This window comes from Camelus bactrianus, chromosome 15, assembly GCF_048773025.1.
Source record: "Camelus bactrianus isolate YW-2024 breed Bactrian camel chromosome 15, ASM4877302v1, whole genome shotgun sequence".
NCBI classification, from domain to species: Eukaryota; Metazoa; Chordata; class Mammalia; order Artiodactyla; family Camelidae; genus Camelus; species Camelus bactrianus.
Window position 1 is genome coordinate 68230001 of NC_133553.1, and position 20299 is coordinate 68250299.

General features: G+C 44.4%; 1 protein-coding gene and 2 long non-coding RNA genes across 3 annotated transcripts; 2 read left to right on the forward strand and 1 right to left on the reverse strand.

The window, feature by feature from the left end:
• Nucleotides 1-1550: 1550 nt before the first annotated feature.
• On the reverse strand, nt 1551-7180 carry LOC141573357 (uncharacterized). Its single transcript, XR_012499033.1, has 2 exons — nt 7073-7180; nt 1551-6487 (listed from the first exon to the last, which is right to left on the reverse strand). It is a non-coding gene; the product is annotated as an uncharacterized LOC141573357 (long non-coding RNA).
• On the forward strand, nt 4186-5762 carry LOC105078088 (N-acetyltransferase 8B-like). Its single transcript, XM_010966592.3, is given in 3 exon segments — nt 4186-4317; nt 4887-5385; nt 5387-5762. Coding segments are annotated over 2 exon segments (702 nt in total). The 5' UTR covers nt 4186-4317; nt 4887-4957; the 3' UTR covers nt 5661-5762.
• On the forward strand, nt 6436-13109 carry LOC141573356 (uncharacterized). Its single transcript, XR_012499032.1, has 3 exons — nt 6436-6591; nt 6748-7478; nt 12383-13109. It is a non-coding gene; the product is annotated as an uncharacterized LOC141573356 (long non-coding RNA).
• Nucleotides 13110-20299: the final 7190 nt, after the last annotated feature.

Sequence of the window (20299 nt, forward strand, 5' to 3'; positions counted from 1 at the left end):
GGCTGGGCTGGTCCACCAGACAAGTTCTTCATAAACCGAAGCCTGGGGTTTCACTGACATGCTGCTCTCAAGTCCACAACTCTGGGAATAGCAGTGATGCCAACAGTGTAATTACCTATTACAACAGGTTCCTATGGGCAACAGAAAAATAAATCTGCCAGGGTGCTTGTAACTGTTGGTGTCTAATCTAATTAACTTTAATAAGTTAGCTGATAATTATGATATGTTGGCAAGCAAGTAACTAATAGCAATATAAGTGCTTAATGAGAAGTGCAAAGGCTTCAAAAGAGGGAACAGATACAAGATCCATCTGGTTGGGAGGGGTCAGAGATCTTGATGGAGAAGGTAGCATTCAGTTGGATCTTGAAGAAAGAACAGAGCCTTAGGCACATATTGGAATTTGGCCAACTTCTGATCACTGACCACCAACGACAGGGGCGTGATGAGGCTTGGAGGTGAATCTTGCCTCCCACCAGGGAAAGCTGGTTCTCCTGGCATCCAGTGCTTTACACGGATCCATAACTCACCACACTTGTCAGACACCTGCTTGTCGGGGTCAGCGTGTGGCACGGAAAAAGCAAAATGTTGAAGCCTTGGAGTCAGAGCTGCCAAGGCTTCGGTCACCCTGCCATGTGCTATAGGGCCTTGGGTGGGCTAGCTCAGGTCTGTGGGCCTCAGTAAAACAGAAACATCAGTATCAACCTTAGTGCTTAGCTTGTTATGAACATCAAATAGCACAGCATGGGAAAAGCCCTTTCTCACAGTGTCAGGCACCTAACTTCTCGGTGACTAACAGCTGTCTCTTCTTCCGTGTGCACCAGGCATAGTGCTCAGGTCACACCCATATCTGCTGAGGCAGATAATAAAACAAGACTCACTGCTGGTGCGAAAGTACAGTTTGGCAGTTCCTCAGACTGTTAGAGTGACCACGTGATCCAGCGATTCCACTCCTAGGTCTATGCTGAAAGAACTGAAAACAGGTGTTGAAACACTTGTACAGAATGTTCATAGCAGCACTATTCACAACAGCCGAAAGGTGGAAAAAACTCAAACGTCCAGTGAATGAACGGATAAACAAATGTGGTCTATCCATACAATAGAATATTATGCAGCCATAAAAAGCAATGAAATACTTGGCCAACAAGCACACGAAAAGATGCTCAACATCACTAATTATCATAGAAATGCAAATCAAAACTACACTGAGGTATCACCTCACAACAGTCAGAATGGCCATCATTCAAAAGTTCACAGATAAATGCTGGAGACGGTGTGGAGAAAAGGGAACCCTCCTACACTGCTGGTGGGAATGAAAATTGGTTCAGCCACAATGGAGGACAGTATGGAGGCTCCCTAAAAAACTAAAAATAAACTTACCATATGATCCATCATTCTCACTCCTGGGCATATATCAGGAGAAAAATATAATGTGAAAAGACATATGTACCCCAGTGTTCACAGCAGCACTATTTACAATAGCTAAGACAGGGAAACAACCCAAATGTCCATCGACAGATAACTGGATAAAGAAGATGTGGTGTATGTATATATATATATATATATATATATAGAGAGAGAGAGAGAGAGAGAGAGAGAGAGAGAGAGAGAGGGAGAGGGAGAGGGAGAGAGAGAGACTGGAATACTACTCAGTCATAAAAAAGAATAAAATAATGCCATTTGCAGCAACATGGGTGGACCTGGAGATTGTCATTCTAAGTGAAGTAAGCCAGAAACAGAAGGGAAAATACCGTATGATATCACCTATATGTGGAATCTAAAAAAAAAAAAGGACACTACTGAAATTATCTGCAAAACAGAAACAGACTTAGAAGCATAGAGAACAAACTTATGGCTACCAGGGGATAAAGGGGGTGGGAAGGGATAAATCAGGAGTTTGAAAACTGCACCTCTTGGGGAGTGATGAAAATGTTAGCTGTCTTGATTGTGGTGGTGGCTTCATGGGTGTACACATCTATCAAACTTCATCAAACTGTACCTCTGAAATATGTGTGGTTTACTGTGCAGGAATCATACCACAATAAAGGTGTTACAAAGAAACAGCAACGCAGTACTGACACATGGCAGAACATGGGTGAACCTTGAAAATGGAGTGAACGAAGCTGAAAGTAAAAGCTCCCATGCTGCATGGCTCCATTTAAACGAAACAACCAGAACAGGCAGTGCACAGAGACAGAAGGCAGGCTGCCCGGGGCTCAGGGGAGGGGGAAATAGGGACTGCCTGCCTGCTGCCTAAGGGGCGATGAAAATGCTTTATATAGATAGAAGTGGTGGTTACACAACATTGTGAATGTACTAAATGCCACTGAATTGTACACATGCAAATAGTTAATTAAAAATAAAATAATGGAATAAAATGACACACCTGCCTTAGCTGTAGGAGCGCCCAATCTTACTGGGGTCTCTTTAGACTCAAGAGCTGGCAGAGGCAGAGGCAGGTAGACCCCCAAGCCTCAGGTTCATCATCTGAAAGCAGCGCCACGAGCCTGGGCTGAGACTCCCAGACTTCACCTCTTACACAGAATCGCCCACAGATCCTCCATCCGGAGAGACCGCTGCTGACGTCTGGTCTAACCATTCAGACCTTCTCTCTGCATACTGCTGGGTATAAATTACTTTTGTTATGTTTTTCCAAAAAATGAATGAAAACATACTATTTCATAACATTTCACAGCTTGGTGCTCTCTTTTGACAATTGTTTTTCCATGTCAGTAAATCCTTGTCACCACTGTTCAAGGCTATGAGCAAAGGTGAAAGGCCTGAAGGTAAACCCAGGCCATGGGTGTTGAGGGAGCCACAGAAGCCAGGTGAGAATACAGGAAAGAGAGGGCAGGGACAGATCACAGACCTCTGGCCCCTCAGCTTGACCATTTGGTTTCTGACTGGTTAATATTAGAGACTCATTAAGGATACTCGACTGCATTTTGGAGTCCTAGTTCAAATTTTGCTTATCATTGAAATATTTAAAGAAAATGTTAAAAGTGTACTGAAAAGGATGTAACACACCCATGGCTTAGCACCCGGGCTGGTAAACCTTTGTGGCCTTGCCGGGTGCCAAAGATCTGGAGCTTCGGCAGCCTTCAGCCACCAGCCCTGGATTCCAGCTGCCAGGATGACACCTCTGGGGCTGTCATGATCTTTCTCTCCTAGCCTGGTCTCTCCCCAGTGTCCTCCTAGATGCTCCTGCCAGAAACCTGGCTGCCATTGCTGACCCGTCCTCCATCCTTGGAGAGTCACTAACTCCTGCCATTTCCGCCCCTAAAATATACCTCCAAGCAGGCCAGGTCACACCCAAGCCACTGACTTCTCTCCTAACTCCTGCCGGCCTACATGGCTCTTTGTGAACACAGAACAAGGCAACCCTCCTTCACACAGACACAACCTATCGGACGCACAGTTCAGGGGGCAGCAATGCCTTTGAGCAAGTAAGAAAAAGGTGACTTTTTCTTTGGCCAGACTCAGCTCTGTGCCAGAGCTCGTGGTCTGGTGAGCAGAGCAGGCTTGATTCTAGTCCCCACTTGCCCTCCTTGCCAAGGTGTTCTTGCGCAGTGAGCAACCTGCATACCTGTACCTAGAGGCCCTTCTTCTGCCTGGATTGCTGCACTAGCCTCTGGGGGGCGGGGGCTATATGCTTCCATTTCCACCTCCTCCAAACCAGTCTGCACGTGCAGGGAGAGTAACACACATGAACCACATACACGCACCCCCGTCTCTGGTTACGGTTCTCCTCAGCTAAAAGCACAGCAGTGGCCTCCTGCTGCTCCTGGAAAAGACTCCAAACTCCTTAACCTGATGATAGGCCCTGCATGGCCAGGCCCCTGCCATCCTCGCCCTGCTGTGAAGGACCTTGTGTGCTGAGCCAGCGGACTTGGACTCCGGCCTGTGATGATAGAGCACAGGAGGAGAGGAGCATTCCCTAGGTCCACAGCAGCGGTGTGGAGGGGCCGAGGTGGACAGCAGAGCGCACCAAGGTGCCAGGTGAGCTGCCATGGTGGGGGAGTGTCGGCCATCCACAAGCGTAAGGACCCATGAGCGGTCCCAGACCCTGTGGCGCTCACTCCAGGCTAATCCCCCAGTGATCAGAGAATCGAGAACTGGCTGCCTGGGCTATCACAGCCTGGCTCCTTCATCCTGGGGTTTATGATTAACGAACGTGCAGAGTCAGCCAGTGGGGTGGCCCTCCAGGCCCTGATCCCCAGAAGTGGAGCGGGCTCTGCACACTCTCTCTTGGATGCCAGTCAGAGGCTGAGGACAGAGGCGAGGCTGAGGCTGCCCTGGACACTCAAGGCTCTTGTGCAGGTGAGAGGACGCGGGTGGAAGGACAGTGCTCTGAGTGCGGCCTGGAGCTCCAGACCCTCCTCTGGCTCTCAAGGCTTGGCCATGTTTGGTGTTTGGCTCTTATGCCACCTCAACAGCCTAAAAATTTGCCATCGAGGGGGAAGGAGCCTTTGCTGAAACTTGTGTTTGGAAACACAGGAGTCTTGCAGTGTGCAGTCCCTGGGAGAGGGACCAAAGGGTGGGGGACAGGCTTGGCTGCAGCATGCTGCACCCCCATGTGTGGAGAAGCTGAGAGGAGAGTGAGCAAAAAGGGAGAGAGGGGAGGGGAGGAGGCCTTGAGCTTATACATGTTATTTTATTAAATCCTCACAACTTCAGAAGGTGGGTCTCAGAGGGATTATGTAACACACCCAAGGTTGCGCGCGGAGCCGGCATCAAACGCAGGTCTCTCTAACCCGACGCCTTCTGCCAGTGGCTGTGGCCACATTCTCTTGGGTAGAAGCAGAAAGACACATCCTTGAGCAGAGCTGCCCGCTCCTGGGAGGTGGGAGGATGGGGCCACTCACCTGGCTTCCTCTCTCTCCCCCAAGGCTGCTGGGAAGGTGTACAGGGAAGCCTGGCTCTCCTCCTGAACTTCGAGATTCAGACACAGAAGCCTCCCATGGCTCCTTACCACATCCGCAAATACAGGGAAAGTGACCGCAAACGGGTCGTGGCCTTGTTCTCCGAAGGGATGACTGAGCACACCCCCACTGCCTTCCGCCACATCCTGAAGCTGCCCCGAACCCTTGTGCTCTTGCTTGGAGGGCCCTTCGCCCTATTCCTGGTCTCTGGCGCCTGGGTCCTGGCCCTCGTGGCCAGCCTCGGCCTCCTAGCTGCCCTGACGTTCCTTGCCAAATACCCTTGGATCCAGTGTAAAGTCATGTCTTTGCACACAGACATGTCTGACATCAGCAAATCCTACTTCAGTGAGAGTGGTTCCTGCTTCTGGGTGGCGGAGTCCGAGGGGCAGGTGGTGGGCATGGTGGGAGCACTGCCTGTCAAGAAGCACGCCGTGCGAAAGGAGCAGTTGGAGCTGTTTCACCTGTGGGGCCTCGGAGCACCGCGGTCAGGGGATCGTGAAAGCACTGGTCAGGGCGGTCCTGCAGTTCGCACGGGACCAGGGCTACCGTGAAGTGGTCCTCAGCACCAGTGCGCTGCAGTACTCCGCCCTGGCCCTCTACCAGCGCGTGGGCTTCCAGAAGACGGGCCAGTTCTTCTTCTCCATGATCTACAGGCTAGTCGCTCTCCCTTGCTTCCAGTTTACCTACCGCCTCCCCTCTGCTCAGGTCTCTGAGGCACTGGGGCGGGCAGGGGGCCTGTGATCTGCTTCCTGTGGATCAGTCAGGAAGGACTGGCTCCACTGCAGTAACGTGCAAACCCGGAAGTCTCACGGTGACAGCACAGAAAAACCTAATCGCTTTGGGAACCCGACGGCGTTGGTGGATGTAATGGCTCTGCTCTATTCAGTCTTTTTCGGGGTTGCTACTGTTTCATTTATCTAGTGCCACGAGAATGTTGCATAAAAAACAACCAAAAATTAATAATAAACTCTTTTTAGCTAATGAGTCTGTGGGTCAGCAGCTTAGCCTGAGCTGGGCTAGGCAGCCCCTTTGGTCTCAGCCTTTCCACATGTTGTCCAGTTGGCTAAGTGACAGGGTGTCCAGGCTTTCTCATTTTCCAGCAGGCTAGCTCAGGCATATGCATGCGCCACTAAAGTTCAAAAAGCACTGACCTACACTACACCCTTCCAAACCTTGAGTTGCCGATGCTGGAACTCCATTTCCCAAACCGTTTCATATGTTAAACAGAAGCAGTGCCCAAGAAAAACAGTATTTTCCATTCAAACCTGGGAAACTCTCCATACTGTTTACTTCCAGTGGGAAGTTCAAGGTAAATATCATTAGCATACTGAAGACTGAAACATTCTACAGTAGAGAAAACTTTAACCATGAAGTTTCTAAACATATTTGAGCACAAAACGCCTTTTGAAAACAGTTACCGTTAACTACTATCCTTAACGTCCCGTGGCTTGGGCTTTGGCACTGCGTCAGGTTAAGAGTGTCAGTCTCCACCTCAGAGCTCCTCGACTCTCAGGACCTTAAGCACACTGTATTCGTAAGTCGTCAGTATGGGCGTGCTGCTCTGCTCACTGTAAAAATGAAGGCAAGTTTCCACATCACCGCCTCTTTAACAACAGCGGAGTTCCTCGTCTGAGTGATTTCATTGGGGGGACTCGCAAGATGATCCTTCCAGGTAAGGCGGGTCCCAGGAGTGAATGGGAAACAAACACACTAAACGCACATCCAGACCCCGAAGCTTGAATCCTCTATCTGGGCTGTGTTTTTGTTATGTTGTTTTGGGTTTTTTTTTCCCCCGTTTGACACAACTTCTCAACCATGTGCCCCACAGGAAACCTGTAGCTCGAAGTGGGCTCAGGGGTGCCTCGGACGCTCCCAGGAATGGAGAGGAACCCTGGCAGTTTCGGAAGAACTGGGAGGCACAAGCACTCTGACCCCGGGAGAACACCGCCAGGCTAGGGCGCTCGGGCGGGTGGGACCGGCCCAGACGCAGGCGGGCGCCCACCCCCGCCGCGGGCCTCCATCCCCGAAGCCCCCGCCCCGCGCCCCCGGCTCCCGGCCGCGCCCCGCCGCGCGCCGAGCCCCCAGTGCACCGCCGGGAGCCTCGCCGACACGGGGTGGGGAGGAGACGGTTGCCAGCGTCACCGCCTCCGTACCTGTCCTGCCAGGGGGTCCGCGCCGGGCTCCGGCCCCACCGGCGACAGACGCCCAGGCCCGAGCGGGGGGCCCGCCCCGCCCGCGTGGGCTGCCCGACGCGCCGCCCGACACCCGCAGGCTCCCCGCCCCGGGCCCTCTCGCCGCTGAGGCCCAGAGGCGCGCTGGGTCCGGGGGACACGCTGCTCTTCCCCGAAGACCAGCCCGGGTTAAAAGCTGCCCCCCGGACGCGGCCGTGGAGACAGCGATCAGGCACAAAGCTGGACGCCTGGGGCGAAGCGCGCGCGTGCGCACTGCGCCTGGGAACCCGATTAGGGCCCAGAGGAGGGCGGCGCGCGGCGGCCGGCGCACTCCCCAGGCGGGCGCGGACGGCGCACAAGCGCCGGGGAGCGCCCTTGCGTTGGGCCGGTGGGTCCCCCAGAGGATCGCTGAGCTTTTCAGTACTAAGCAGCTAATGAAAACAATAGTGATAAACCATATTTCGTCAGGTAGCTTAAGGAGAAGATTAAATTTTGCTGCTGCTCTATATTGCCTATCGTATGAAGATACAGGCATTCTCACGCCCTTATGGTGGAAATGTAAAATAATGCAAATTTACATAATGACATTTTGGATTCTTTAATTTAAAAAAAAGCAAAGAAAACATTAAAAGTGCAAGTTCTTTGACCCAGTTCACCCGCTTCTAATAATGTAGCCAAAAGTGATGAAAAAATTAACAGAGCAAATGTTCAGAGATATTTGTACAAGGATGTTAGGAGAGCCAGGATTTGATAGACAATGGGTTCAAATTCGATTTACTGGCTGCGTGAGATCTTAGGCCGGTGACTTAACCTCTCACAGCCTCTGTTTGCTCTTTTGTAAAATGAGGATGTTAGTGATAGAGTCTACCTGATTAGGTTGTTAGGAATATTAAGTGAATCCATGTAAAGAGAGAGAGCTATTGGAGGGTTATGTTTATCCCAGTTAACCTCAAAATGAAACACAACCTGAGAGATCCATGAAGTTGTTGGTGGGATGGAGGTGGGGAGTTAATGGTAGAAAGGAGGAACTGGGCAACCTCTCCACCACTGCCCCCTTTTCCCTCATTTCATCTTCTATTTCTTGTTCTTATTCTTGATAGAAATGCATTGGCGTGATTCAGAAATCAAAACAACGTGAAGACTGTGCACTGAGAAACCTCTCCTCACCCCTCTTCCCATCCATTCCTTCTTCCTTGCACACCGCACGTAACCCTTGTTACTGGTTCTCGCTTGGCAAATATGAATATATAATCTTACTCCTCCCATTTCTTCTTGTTTTAAATTTTCAGACTTTTTAAATTTTAGTCATTCTTATGTCTGCAGTTGTTTCCTATTTTGGCTTCCAGAAGTTAATTGCTCATTTGAGTATTTTCTACTATGAGGTGCCTCTTCAGATCTTCTGCTCATTTAAAAAACCTCATTTTCTGTCATTTTCTTTGTGACTTGTACAAGTTCTTTATGTATTTTGGATAAGTCCTTCTGAAATGGAGCAAGACCCTATGGGACCTTCCCAGGACAGAACTCCCCCTCCATCTCCATGTCCTTGACCTGCCTTTTGTCTGTAGAAAAACTTTAGCTAAAGAAGAAATTTATTTTTAAGGGTACGTAATTTATTTTTTTGGAATGTGAATTTTAAAAAACTGGCTTGCAAAATTTCTGAAAATTTAACAGTAGGTTCTCATGAGCTGGTGCATGCTGACTTCAGGGCATCGCTGTCTGTACCCCAGAAGTTCTTAAACATTCCTGCTTGGATTTGAATATTTATACAAAACCAAGAAAATTCTCTATGTTTTGGTGATGATTTTCCTGAGCTATTGTTTGTCTGGGAAAGTTTTATCTCTCCTTCATTACTAAAGTGTAACTTTGCTGGATAGAGTATTCTTGTATGGTGTTTTTTTTCTTTCAGTACTTTAAACATATATATATATTTAGATTCCACATATAAGCGATGTCATATGGCGTTTTTCTTTCTCTTTCTGACTGACTTCACTTGGAATGACAACCTCCAGGCCCATCCATGTTGCTGCAAATGGCATTATTTTATTCTTTTTTATGGCTGAGTAGTATTCCATTGTATATGTATATCACATCTTCTTTATCCAATCATCTGTTGATGGACATTTGGGTTGTTTCCATGTCTTGGTTATTGTAAATAGTGCTGCTGTGGACATTGGGGTGCATGTGTCTTTCTGAATTATATTTTTCTCTGGATGTATGCCCAGAAGTGGGGTTGCTGGGTCATATGGTAAGTCTATTTTTAGTTTTTTAAGGAACCTGCATACGGTTCTCCATAGTGGCTGCACCAATTTATACTCCCACCAACAGTGTAGGAGGGTTCCTTTTTCTTCCACACCCTCACCAGCATTTATTGTTCGTGGACTTTTTAATTATGGCCATTCTGACCTGTGTGAGGCAATATTGTAGTTTTGATTTGCATTTCTCTAACAATTAGTGATGTTGAGCAATTTTTCTTGTGCTTGTTGGCCATCTCTATGTTTTCTTTGGAGAAATGTCTATTTAGGTCATCTGTCCATTTTTTGATTAGGTTGCTTGTTTGTTTGTTTTTTTTAATATATTAAGGTGTATGAGCTTTTTGTGTATTTTGGAAGTTAGTCCCTTGTTGGTCACATCATTTGCACAATATTTGCAAATATGTTCTCCCATACTGTAGGTTGTCTTTTCGTTTTGCTGATGGTATCCTTAGCTGTGCAAAAGCTTTTAATTTTATTTAGATCCCATTTATTTATTTTGGCTTTTATTTCCATTACTCTAGGAGCTAGTTCAGAAAATACATTGCTGTGATTTATGTCCAAGAGTGTTCTGCCTATGACTCCTCCCATTTTTTATGCCAAAGGCAGCATACTGAGTACAGCTGTATCTTACATTCGTTCACTTAACAATATATCCTGGAGCTCTTTCTAAATCAGTAAATAGAGATCTTCCTCATTCTTTTTTTTTCAGCTGCGGGGTACTCTGCTGCATGGATACACACAATTAACCAGCCTTTTCCAGTGGGATACTTTATTCCTAGTCTTTTGCTATTGCAAACAATGCTGCAATGTACGTGTGACATTCCATGTATAAGCAGGTGTATCTGTAGGATTCACCTGTGCCATATATTAAAGACATCTATAATTTTAGTAGAAATGGCCTCTGTCCCTTTCAATTAAAAAGAAAAGTTGTTAAAAATAAATTTAAAGGCACTGTGTACACATATTTTTATTCTGATTAAACATACAGAACATAAAACTTACCATTTGAACCATTTTTAAGTGTACAGTTTGTTGGCACCTAGTACATTGACATTATTGCACAACCATCATCACTGTCCATCTCCAGAACTTTCTCATCTTTCCATCCTGAAACTCTGTCTGTTAAACACTAACTCCCTTTTCTTCCCCCACGCTAGTCCCTGGTAACGAGCATTCTACTTTCTTCCTCTATGAATTTGAGTATTTATTCTAAGTACCTCGTATGAATAGAATCATACAATATTTGTCCTTTTGTGTCTGACTTATCTCTTCAAAATTCACTCACCTTGTAGCAAGTGTCATCATGTCCTGTTCAAAGCTGAACAACATTCCATTGTATGGATAGACCACATTTCGTTTATCCATTCAACCATTCATGGACTTTTGGGTGGTTTCTAGCTTTTGATTACTGTGAATAAGCACATTTTTAAAAACAGAGGTACGTTTCTCATTCATCCCGTCCCCAAGGCCCTTACCCAAAGAAATCTGATGCCAGTATTTTTGTTTGTGGTTCCAGAGTCAGTCTCTGAAAATGTAAGCACTCCAGATACAAAAAACAGCTTCCTGTACACATTGTCCTGAACCTTGTTTTTTATCTTCAGTGGACAATACGTCTTGGAGGTTGTCCATATTAGTACCTATTGATCTGCCTTGAAATTTTTTCCAGTGTATATTTTTAATTTGAGCTGGAGCTGTCTTCTGAGTCCAAAAGCTTTTAAGTTTGATTAGGTGCCATTTGTTTATTTTGGCTTTGATTTCTTTTGCCTTGGGAGGCTGATCTGTGAAAGTATCACTACAATTTGTGTCTGAGAATGTTTTGCCTATGTTCTCTTCTAGGAGCTTTTTTGGGGTCATGTCTTATATTTAAGTCTTTAAACCATTTTGAGTTTATTTTTGTGTATGGTGTGAGGGAGTGTTCTAACTTCATTGGTTTACATGGGGCTGTCCAGCTGTCCCAGCACCACTTGCTGAAGAGACTGTCTTTTCTCCATTGTGTATTCTCACGCCCTTTGTTGAAGATTAAGTGACCATAGGTGTGTGGGTTTACTTCTGGGCTCTCTATTCTGTTCCATTCATCTATATGTCTTTGTGTGTGTGTGTGTGTGTGTGTGTGTGTGTGTGTGTGTGCCAAAACATGCTGTTTTGATTACTGTAGCTTTGTAGTATTGTCTAAAATCTGGGAGGGTTGTGCCTCCATCTTTGTTTTTTAGCAGTCTTTGTACAGCTTTAGCAATTCTGGGTCTTTTGTGGTTCCATATAAATTTTAGGATTATTTGTTCTAGCTCTGTGAAAAATGCCATGGGTAACTTGATAAAGATTACATTAAATCTGTAGATACTTTGGGTAGTATGACCATAATATTAATTCTTCTGATCCAAGAGCAGGGGATATCTTTCCCTTTCTTTGTATTGTCTTCAATTTCCTTTATCAATGTTTTATTCTCAGCATCTAGGTCTTTCACATCCTTGGTTAGGTTTATTCCTATGGGTTTTTTGGGAGGGGGTGCAATTATAAATGGAATTTTAGTTTTACTTTTCTTTTCTGATATGTCATTGTTAGTGTAAAGAAAGGCAACAGACTTCTGTGTATTGCTCCTGTATGCTGCTACCTTGCTGAATTCGTTTATTAGTTCCAACAGTTTTTGTGTGGAGTCTTTAGGGTTTTCTTCACAGGGTATCCTGTTATGTGCATACAGTGACAGTGTTCCTCTGCCCTTCCAGTTTGGATCCCTTCTATTTCTTTTTCTTTTCCGATTGCTGTGGCTGGGGCCTCCAGTACTATGTTGAATAGAAATGTTGAGAATCGGCATCCTTGAGTGCTTTAACAACCTTTAACAGATGTGCTGAGTTTTCATATGAAGATGCCAGGCCTCAAGTAGAATTTGGTAGTGATGCAGGAAAGATCAAATCCTCTTCAGCACCATGAAAAGGGGACCCACTGAGTCTAAAGGACTAGACATGCAAATAGAAGACAAATGGTTTAGGCTGAATGGTCTTCAGAGAAAACTAATATTGCCTTTGTCTTATGTGTTTTTTCTTAGGTGCCAGCCTGACGCCCTTTATGATGGGGAACTGCAACAAGACCCCAAGGACCCAAAACTCCAGTTTGCATGACTAGAGCCCATCCTCCCAACCTGTGATACTAAACAGAAGAGAACGTCTGTGCTCATCTGAGTGGACCTGCTAGGCATTCTAGAACATGGGCAGGAACCAAGAGGTGCAAACCTCCCCTTAAAGAAAGGAAAACTGTTTCTCAGAGAAAGGAGATGGTTTACAGGCTGAGAGGCTTGCAGAGGGGATTGGATAAAGGCAGAAAGCAAATCAAAGGTGACAAAGCCAGGAGTGGGGGAGGACAGATTCAGGGAGGGAAGCATCTATATTAGCTATACCAGGACTGACCAAGAAATGAAATGTAAATTTTTAAATTGTCTTTGAGAAATATGCTACTAAATTGTTCTGAAATTTTTTGAAGAAATTTGTTAACATTAAATTTCATATAAGCCAGGCACACATGTCATAAATCTTCTGGCAGCCATAATTTTAAAAAGTAAAAAGAAACAAGTAAAATTAATTTTAACAAGATATTCAAAATATTGCTATTTCAAAATGTAATAAATACAAATATATCACTGAACTAATTTACATTTTTGTACTAAGTCATTTGAAATCGTGTGTGCATTTGGCACATTATTTCTATTCATATGGTGTATTTTCATTGGTAATATTGTATCTCATTTAGATTTCATTAAATTCACAATTGAAAAACTAGATTCATGTGTGGAACTTATTTCAAACATACTTAAAAGTTTTCTAATACCTGGATTGTATATATTTTTTACTTATATTGAATTTAATTTAAATTAAAATTTAAAATTGATTTCCTCACTCACATGAGCCACATTTCAAGAACTCCTGAAGAAAAAGAACGTAGTTGAGGAGGTGGCTGTGCTTATATTAAAGTTAGAGTAATTAAGGCAATGTGGTGTTGATGTTGGGACAGAGAAACAGACCATTAGAACAGGAACAGATCTAAACCTAAAACAAACACGCATACACATGAAATTTTTTAACCATTTTTAAAATTTGTTTATGTATTTATTTTACAATATCATATTTCTTAACTGAATATAGTTGATGTAGTATGATACGTTACAGGTATACAATATAGTGAGTCACAAAGTTTTAAAGGTTATAGTCCATTTGTAGTTAGTGTAAAATACGGGCTCTACTCCCCACGTTGTACAGCACAGCCTTGCAGCTCATTTTATACCTGACAGTTTGTACCTCTTAATCCTCCACCTCCATCCTGCCCCTCCCCCTCCCCTCTCCCCGCTGGTAACCATGAACTAGTTCCTTCTCTACATCTGTGAGTCTGTTTCTTTTCTGTTATATTCACTAGTTTATTGTATTTTTTTTTTAGATTCCACATGTAAGTGGTACCTTGCAGTATTTGTCTTTCTCTGTCTCACTTATTTCACTTAGCACAATGCCCTCCAAGTCCATCCGTGCTGCACACCGGAAATGAATACAACATTTCAAATCAACTGTACTTCAATTAAAAAGCAAGCAAGCAACCAACCAACCAACCCACCCATTTAAAATATGGGCAGAAGAACTGAACAGACATTTTTACAAAAGAGGACATGCAGATGGCCCTCAGGAACATGAAAAATTGTCTAACATCACTAATACCAGGGGAATGCAAATCAAAATCACAATAAGACATCATCTCACACTTGTCAGAATGGCCATCACCAAAAAGAACACCAATAACAAATGCTGGCAAGGACGTGGAGAAAAGGGAACCTTTGTACACTGTTGGGGGGAATGTAAATTGGTGCAGCCACCATGGAGAACAATATGGAGGTTTCTCAAAAACCTAAAAATAGAACCACCATATGGCCCAGCAATTCCACTCCTGGGCAAATGTCTGAGAAAAACAAAAACATTAATTCAAAAAGATACGTACTCCCTACTATTAACAGCAACATTATTTATAATCGCCAAGATATGGAAGCATCCTAAGTTCACATCAATAGATGAGTGGATAAATAAGATGTAGCATATATATGTAATGGAATACAGCTCACCCATTAAAAAGGAGGATATTTTGCCATTTGCAGCCCTCCATTCCTTTTTTCTTTTCTTCCCCCCACTTCAAAACCCAGAATTTTAGGGGGAGGATCTAGCTCAAGTGGACGAGTGCATGCTTAGCATGCATGAGGTCCTGGGTTAAATCCCCAGTACCTCCTCCAAAAATAAGTAAATAAACCTAATTACTCACCCCAAAAATAAACAACTAAAAAAAATTTTAAACCCAGAATTTTATAACTGGCATAAACATTTCCATTGCATCAAAAATAACAAAATACCTAGAAATAAACCTAACCTATACTCTGAAAACTGTAAAACATTGCTGAAGAAAATTGAAGGTACAAAGAAATGGAAGGGTATCTTGTGCTCTTGGATTGGAAGAATCAACATCAAAATGGCCATACTACCCAAAGCAATCTACAGACCCAATGTAACCCTTGTCAAAATACTCACAACATGTTCCACAGAACTGGAGCAAAAAAGTCCAAAATTTATACGGAACCATAAAAAAGCATGAATTCCCAAAGCAATTTTTTGTAGGTCTTTTTTTTCTCTTTCTTCTTTTTGTTCTCTTTTCTTAGGGTTTGATGACTAGAGAAGTTCCTTTAACATTTGTTGTCTGGCTGCTTTGGTGGTGCTGAATTCTTTTAGCTTTTGTTTGTCTGTGATGCTGTGATTTCTCCATCAAACTCGAATGAGAGCCTTGCTGGATAGAATATTCTTCGTTGTAAGTTTTTCCCTTTGATCACTTTAAATATATCGTGCCACTCCCTTCTGGCCAGTATAGTGTCTGCTCAAAAATCAGCTGATAACCTTACGACAGTTCCCTTGGATGTTATTTGTTGATTTTCTCTTGATAATTTTAATATTTTCTCCTTATCCTTAATTTTTGTCAATTTGATTACAGTGTGACTTGGTGTGTTCTTCTTTGGGTTGATCCTATGTGAACTCTCTGCATATTCTGGACTTGGGTGACTGTTTCCTTTCCCAAGTTGGGGAAGTTTTTAGTTTGTATCTCTTCAAAAATTTTGTCTGGTCCTTTCTCTCTCTCTTCTTTTTCTGGGAACACTATAATGAAAATATTGGAGTGCTTCATGCTGTCCCAGAGTTCTCTTAAACTAGCCTCATTTCTTTTCATTCTTTTTTCTGTTCTGCAGTAGTGATTTCTACTCATCTGTCTTCTAGCCCACTCATCCATTCTTTTGCCTCATTTAATCTATTCTTGGTTCCTTCTAGAGTGTTATTCATTTCAGTGATTTTATTCTTCAACTCTGGGTGTTCTTTATATTTTCCAACTCTGCTAAGAACTTCCCTCTGTGCATCTGTACTCTTGAGTTCTCTGAGCATCTTGGCCATCATTACTTTAAACTCTTTCTCGCATAAATTGCCTGTCTCCTCATCAGTTACTTCTTCTGGGATTTTATCTTGTGCCTTTGCCTGGGAGATATTCCTCTGCCGCCTCATATTGTCTGTCTTTCTATTTGTATTTTTAGGTAGGTTAGTTACATTTCTTGACCTTGGAGAAGTGGCCCTCTGGGAGACGTCCTATGTGTCCCAGCAGCACACTCCTCTCTTGTCACCCAAGGGCCAGGGTCCAGCCCGTCCCAGTGTAGAGTCTGGCCTGTGTTTGTGGATTCCTTCCACAGGCTTTGGGATTGCTATTTTTTTACTTTTGATATCTGCTCCCTGGTGGATGAGGCTGGACTAGAGGCTTATGCAGGGTTCCTGGCGGGAGGAGCTGGGGCCTGCCCACTGCTGGGTGAAGCTTGGTCCTGGACCTCCGGTGGGTAGGGCGCTGTCTAGAGGTGTTTGTGGAACGGGAGGTCTGCTGATGGGTGGGGCTATGTTCCCACCCAGTAAGTTGTTTAGCCTGAGGCCTCTCAGCCCTTAAGCCTACAGGCTGTTGGGTGGGGGTAGGTCTTGGTACCAGTGATCCAATCAAGATGTCAGCCTCCAGGAGAGCTCATGTGGATGCATACTCCCAGAATGTCCATCACCAGCTTTTATGTCCTCAGCATAAGCCACAGCCAACCACCTACCTCCTCAGCAGAACTTCTAAAACCAGCAGGCAGGTCTGACACAGGTTCCTATGAAATTGTTGGGGGAGAATAGGTTCTTGCCTCGTGCAGGACAGATTTCAAGAGCAAGACATGGTAAAGTGAAAGCAGGTTTATTTAGAGACACATTCACACTCCTTAGGCAGGGTGTGGACACTCTGACTCAGAAGGGAAAACAGCTTAGGAAATACACACTACATAGTCAGAATGTGGGTCATTTCAGAAAGGTGAGAGGGAGAGAAGCCAAGAGGTGTAGGGTGTTTACTTTAAAGTAAAAGCAGATACACACTCCATAGACAGAGTGTGGGCCATCTCAGAAGGATAGAGAGAGAGAGAGAGGGAGGGGGAGAGAGAGAGAGAGCAACCATGAGGTGCAGAGTTTTTAGGTGTTATGGGCTTCATTATTTCATATACTAATGAGCAGGAGGATTATTCCAACTATTCTGGGGGACGGTCAAGGATTTCCAGGAAATGCCCCCTCTGCCCACTTTTTGACCTTTGATGGTCAGCCTGGGAACTGTCACAGCACGTGTGGGTGCACCATGTGGCTTAAGGTCTAGTGGAAGTTGAAACTTCTGCCATCTTTGTTCTAACCAGTTTGTCCTGTCCTCACTTGCTATGTAATTCCTCCAGTGGTTGTGCCCTGTCCCCTTTCCTCCCACTTCAAAATCACTGACTCTGCCCTTGGACCTAGTGGATGCAAGATTCTGTGTATGCTTCCCAAGAGAACGAAGTCTCTGTTTCCCTGAGTCCTGTGGGCTCCTGGGGTTAAGCCCCACTGGCCTTCAAAGCCAGATGTCCCCGGGTCTCCTACTCCTCCCAGTGCCAGACCCCCAGGCTGGGGAGCCTGACATGGGGCTTAGAGCTCTCACTACTGTGGGAGGGCCTCTGCGACTCAACAAATCTTCAGCTTGTGGGTCGCCCACCCAGCGGTATGGGGCCCAATTATACCACGAGCACGCCCCTCCTGCCGTCCTGCTGTGGTTCCCTCTTTATGTTTCAAGTTGAATACACGTGAAATTCTGATGTGACAAAATTTACATTATTAATCAGTGTGGAAAGGACACACTATTCAACAAATAGTGCCAGGACAATTGATTATCCAAATGCAAAAGAAAGAAAGAGAGAAGGAAGGAGAAAGGAAGGCAAACATTGGACGCTCCCATTCCTGGCACCACAGAGGACTAAGTATCACAGAGACCGCCCCTGATGCAGCGCAGCCATAAACGCTGGATGCAACGCTTCTCACACACACACACACACACACACACACACACACACACACACACACACACACCTGTTTATTTGTGTTGTCTGAATGAACTGGTGGGAAAGGAAGGGAAATCCTCAGAAGCGAGAGAAAATATGAAATTATGATTCCCAAGGCACAGGTGACAGCTAGAGCCAGGATTTGTGAAGCCAGCCCCTGGGGGCCTGAAACCAGGGCTTACAAGGCCATAAACAGGGGCAGGAGACAAAATCTGGGGTTGAGCAGAGAAGGTTGACATGAAAAACTATTCCCCATACACATAAAGTAAAGCCTGGCTTCTCAAAGAGTAACTCCCCCCAGAGAGTGAACTTCAGACAGAAAAAGGGCCCTGCAGAGGGAAACGGTGAGGGTAGAAGCTCACCTCATCCGTAGTTCTGGGTGTAGCAGGGTGGGGGAAGTCCTCACTTATAATTCCAAATAATAAGTTTGTACTCACATAAATTTGGGGGCAGAATGTATACCATGTGAGTGGCCAAAAAATTCCAAGACAAAAATGTCAGTTAAAGTGGTCCAAGTCAGTATAGCACTCCTGGAAACCTGGCCAAAGTAAATGCAAACTCTCTCTGGGGAAAGTAGCTTAATCCTAGGAATCTAATCATTCCTAGAGCTAAACCTCCAAGCACCATGAGGGCACAAAGTCACTAAACACACAAAGAAACAAGCCACCATAAACTATCCAAACCTGCGAAGATGACTGATATTGGAATGTTGTTACAGTACATAAAGTGAATATGTTTCACTAATTTTTAAAAACAGAAAAGGGGATTTAAAGTATAGAAAAGGAACAAGAGAGCAGATTCCCCACAAAGTAACTGTTACATTAGTATCTGATTTCTCAACAGCAACGATGAGAGCCAGAGACAAAAAATATTATCTTCAACTGAATAAGAGACGATAACTGTCAACTTTAGCTAGCAAAATGATTCTTAAAAAATGAGGGCAAAATAAAGACATTTTCAAACAAATAAAACTGAAGTTTTTTGCTATTTGCTAGATGCTGTATTTGTGACCTGTTTCTGGATAAGAAATGATTACAACCTCAGTGGCTTAAAAGAAAACATGTGTTGTCTCACGGTTTCTATGGGTCGGGAGTCTGGGTACAGGTTAGCTGGGTCCTCTGCTCAGGATCTCACCAGGCTGAAATCCAGGCATCATTCAGGACTGCAGTCTCACCTGGGCTCCTAGTCCTCTTCCAAGCTCACCATTACTGACATAATTCTGCTCCTTGCAACCGCAGAACTGAAGCCTCAACTGCTAGAGGCCCCGTGGCTGCTCAACAACGGGGCAGTGTGCTTCTTCAAGGTGAACAGGAGACTCTCCGACTTCTGAGGAAGCCTGAACGCTTTTAAAGGGCTCACCTGATTAGGTCCGGTCCACCCGAAATACCCTTCCCTTTGATTAACTCAAAGCCAATTGGTTTCTTGAGTCTTTACCTGGCCAACCTATTTAAAATTTCAACCCCAGTCCCTCATCATGGCACTCCCTCTTTCCTTTCTTGCTTCTTTTGTGTCCACAGCACTCACGCCTATGGAATCTTACAACATATTTGTGTTTATTATGTCTCTCACTCCGCTAGAATGTACGCCGTTGACTTCATGGATACTTGGCTGTTTTATCCATCACTGTAGGACAGTAACATATAGAACAATGTCTTGATCAGCTGACACGCCACAAACACATACATTTATTTATTTGTTTATTTATTTATTTATTTATTTATTTATTTATTTACAAGAATTGATGGGTATTTTATTGTGGGTGAAGGGCACAGATTCATCTTCATTTTGTTACAACTGCTGCTTTTTTTAAATTATTGATGTATACTCAATTATAATGGATCAATTTCTGGTATACAGCATAATGTCCCAGTCATGCATATATATACATATATTTGTTTTCATATTCTTTTTTATAAAAGTTATTACAAGATGTTGAATATAGTTCCCTGTGCTATACAGAAGATATTTCTTACCCATTTTTATATATAGTGGTTATCATTTGCAAATCTCAAACTCCCAAATTTATTACTTCCCACCCCTTTCCCCTAAGCTCTGTAACCCTAATATTGTTCACTATGTCTTCGAGTCTGTTTCTGTTATGTAGATGATTTCATTAGTGTCCCCTTTTTTCTTTTTTTTAGATTCCACATATGAGTGATATCGTATGGTATTTTTCTTTCACTTTCTGGCTTACTTCACTTAGAATGATGATCTCCAGGTTCATCCATGTTGCTGCAAATGGCTTATTGATTAAATGGATAAATTAATGAATGACACAAACCTTGGAAATCTTTGAGGAACTCAAACACAGAAACATGTAACTGAAAGAGGTGAAGAAAACTGGTAGACATGAAAAAATGTTCATTCACACACACACACACACACACACACACACACACACAGCCAAATGGTTCTGGCTCTCACTACATCAGCAGATACATAACGTAATCGCAGGAGTGCACTGCCATCGTGTTCAGGAGTCTCCGCACACTCAGGAGGAGGAGACTGTGGAGAATGTGCACACAAGGGGGTGGGGAC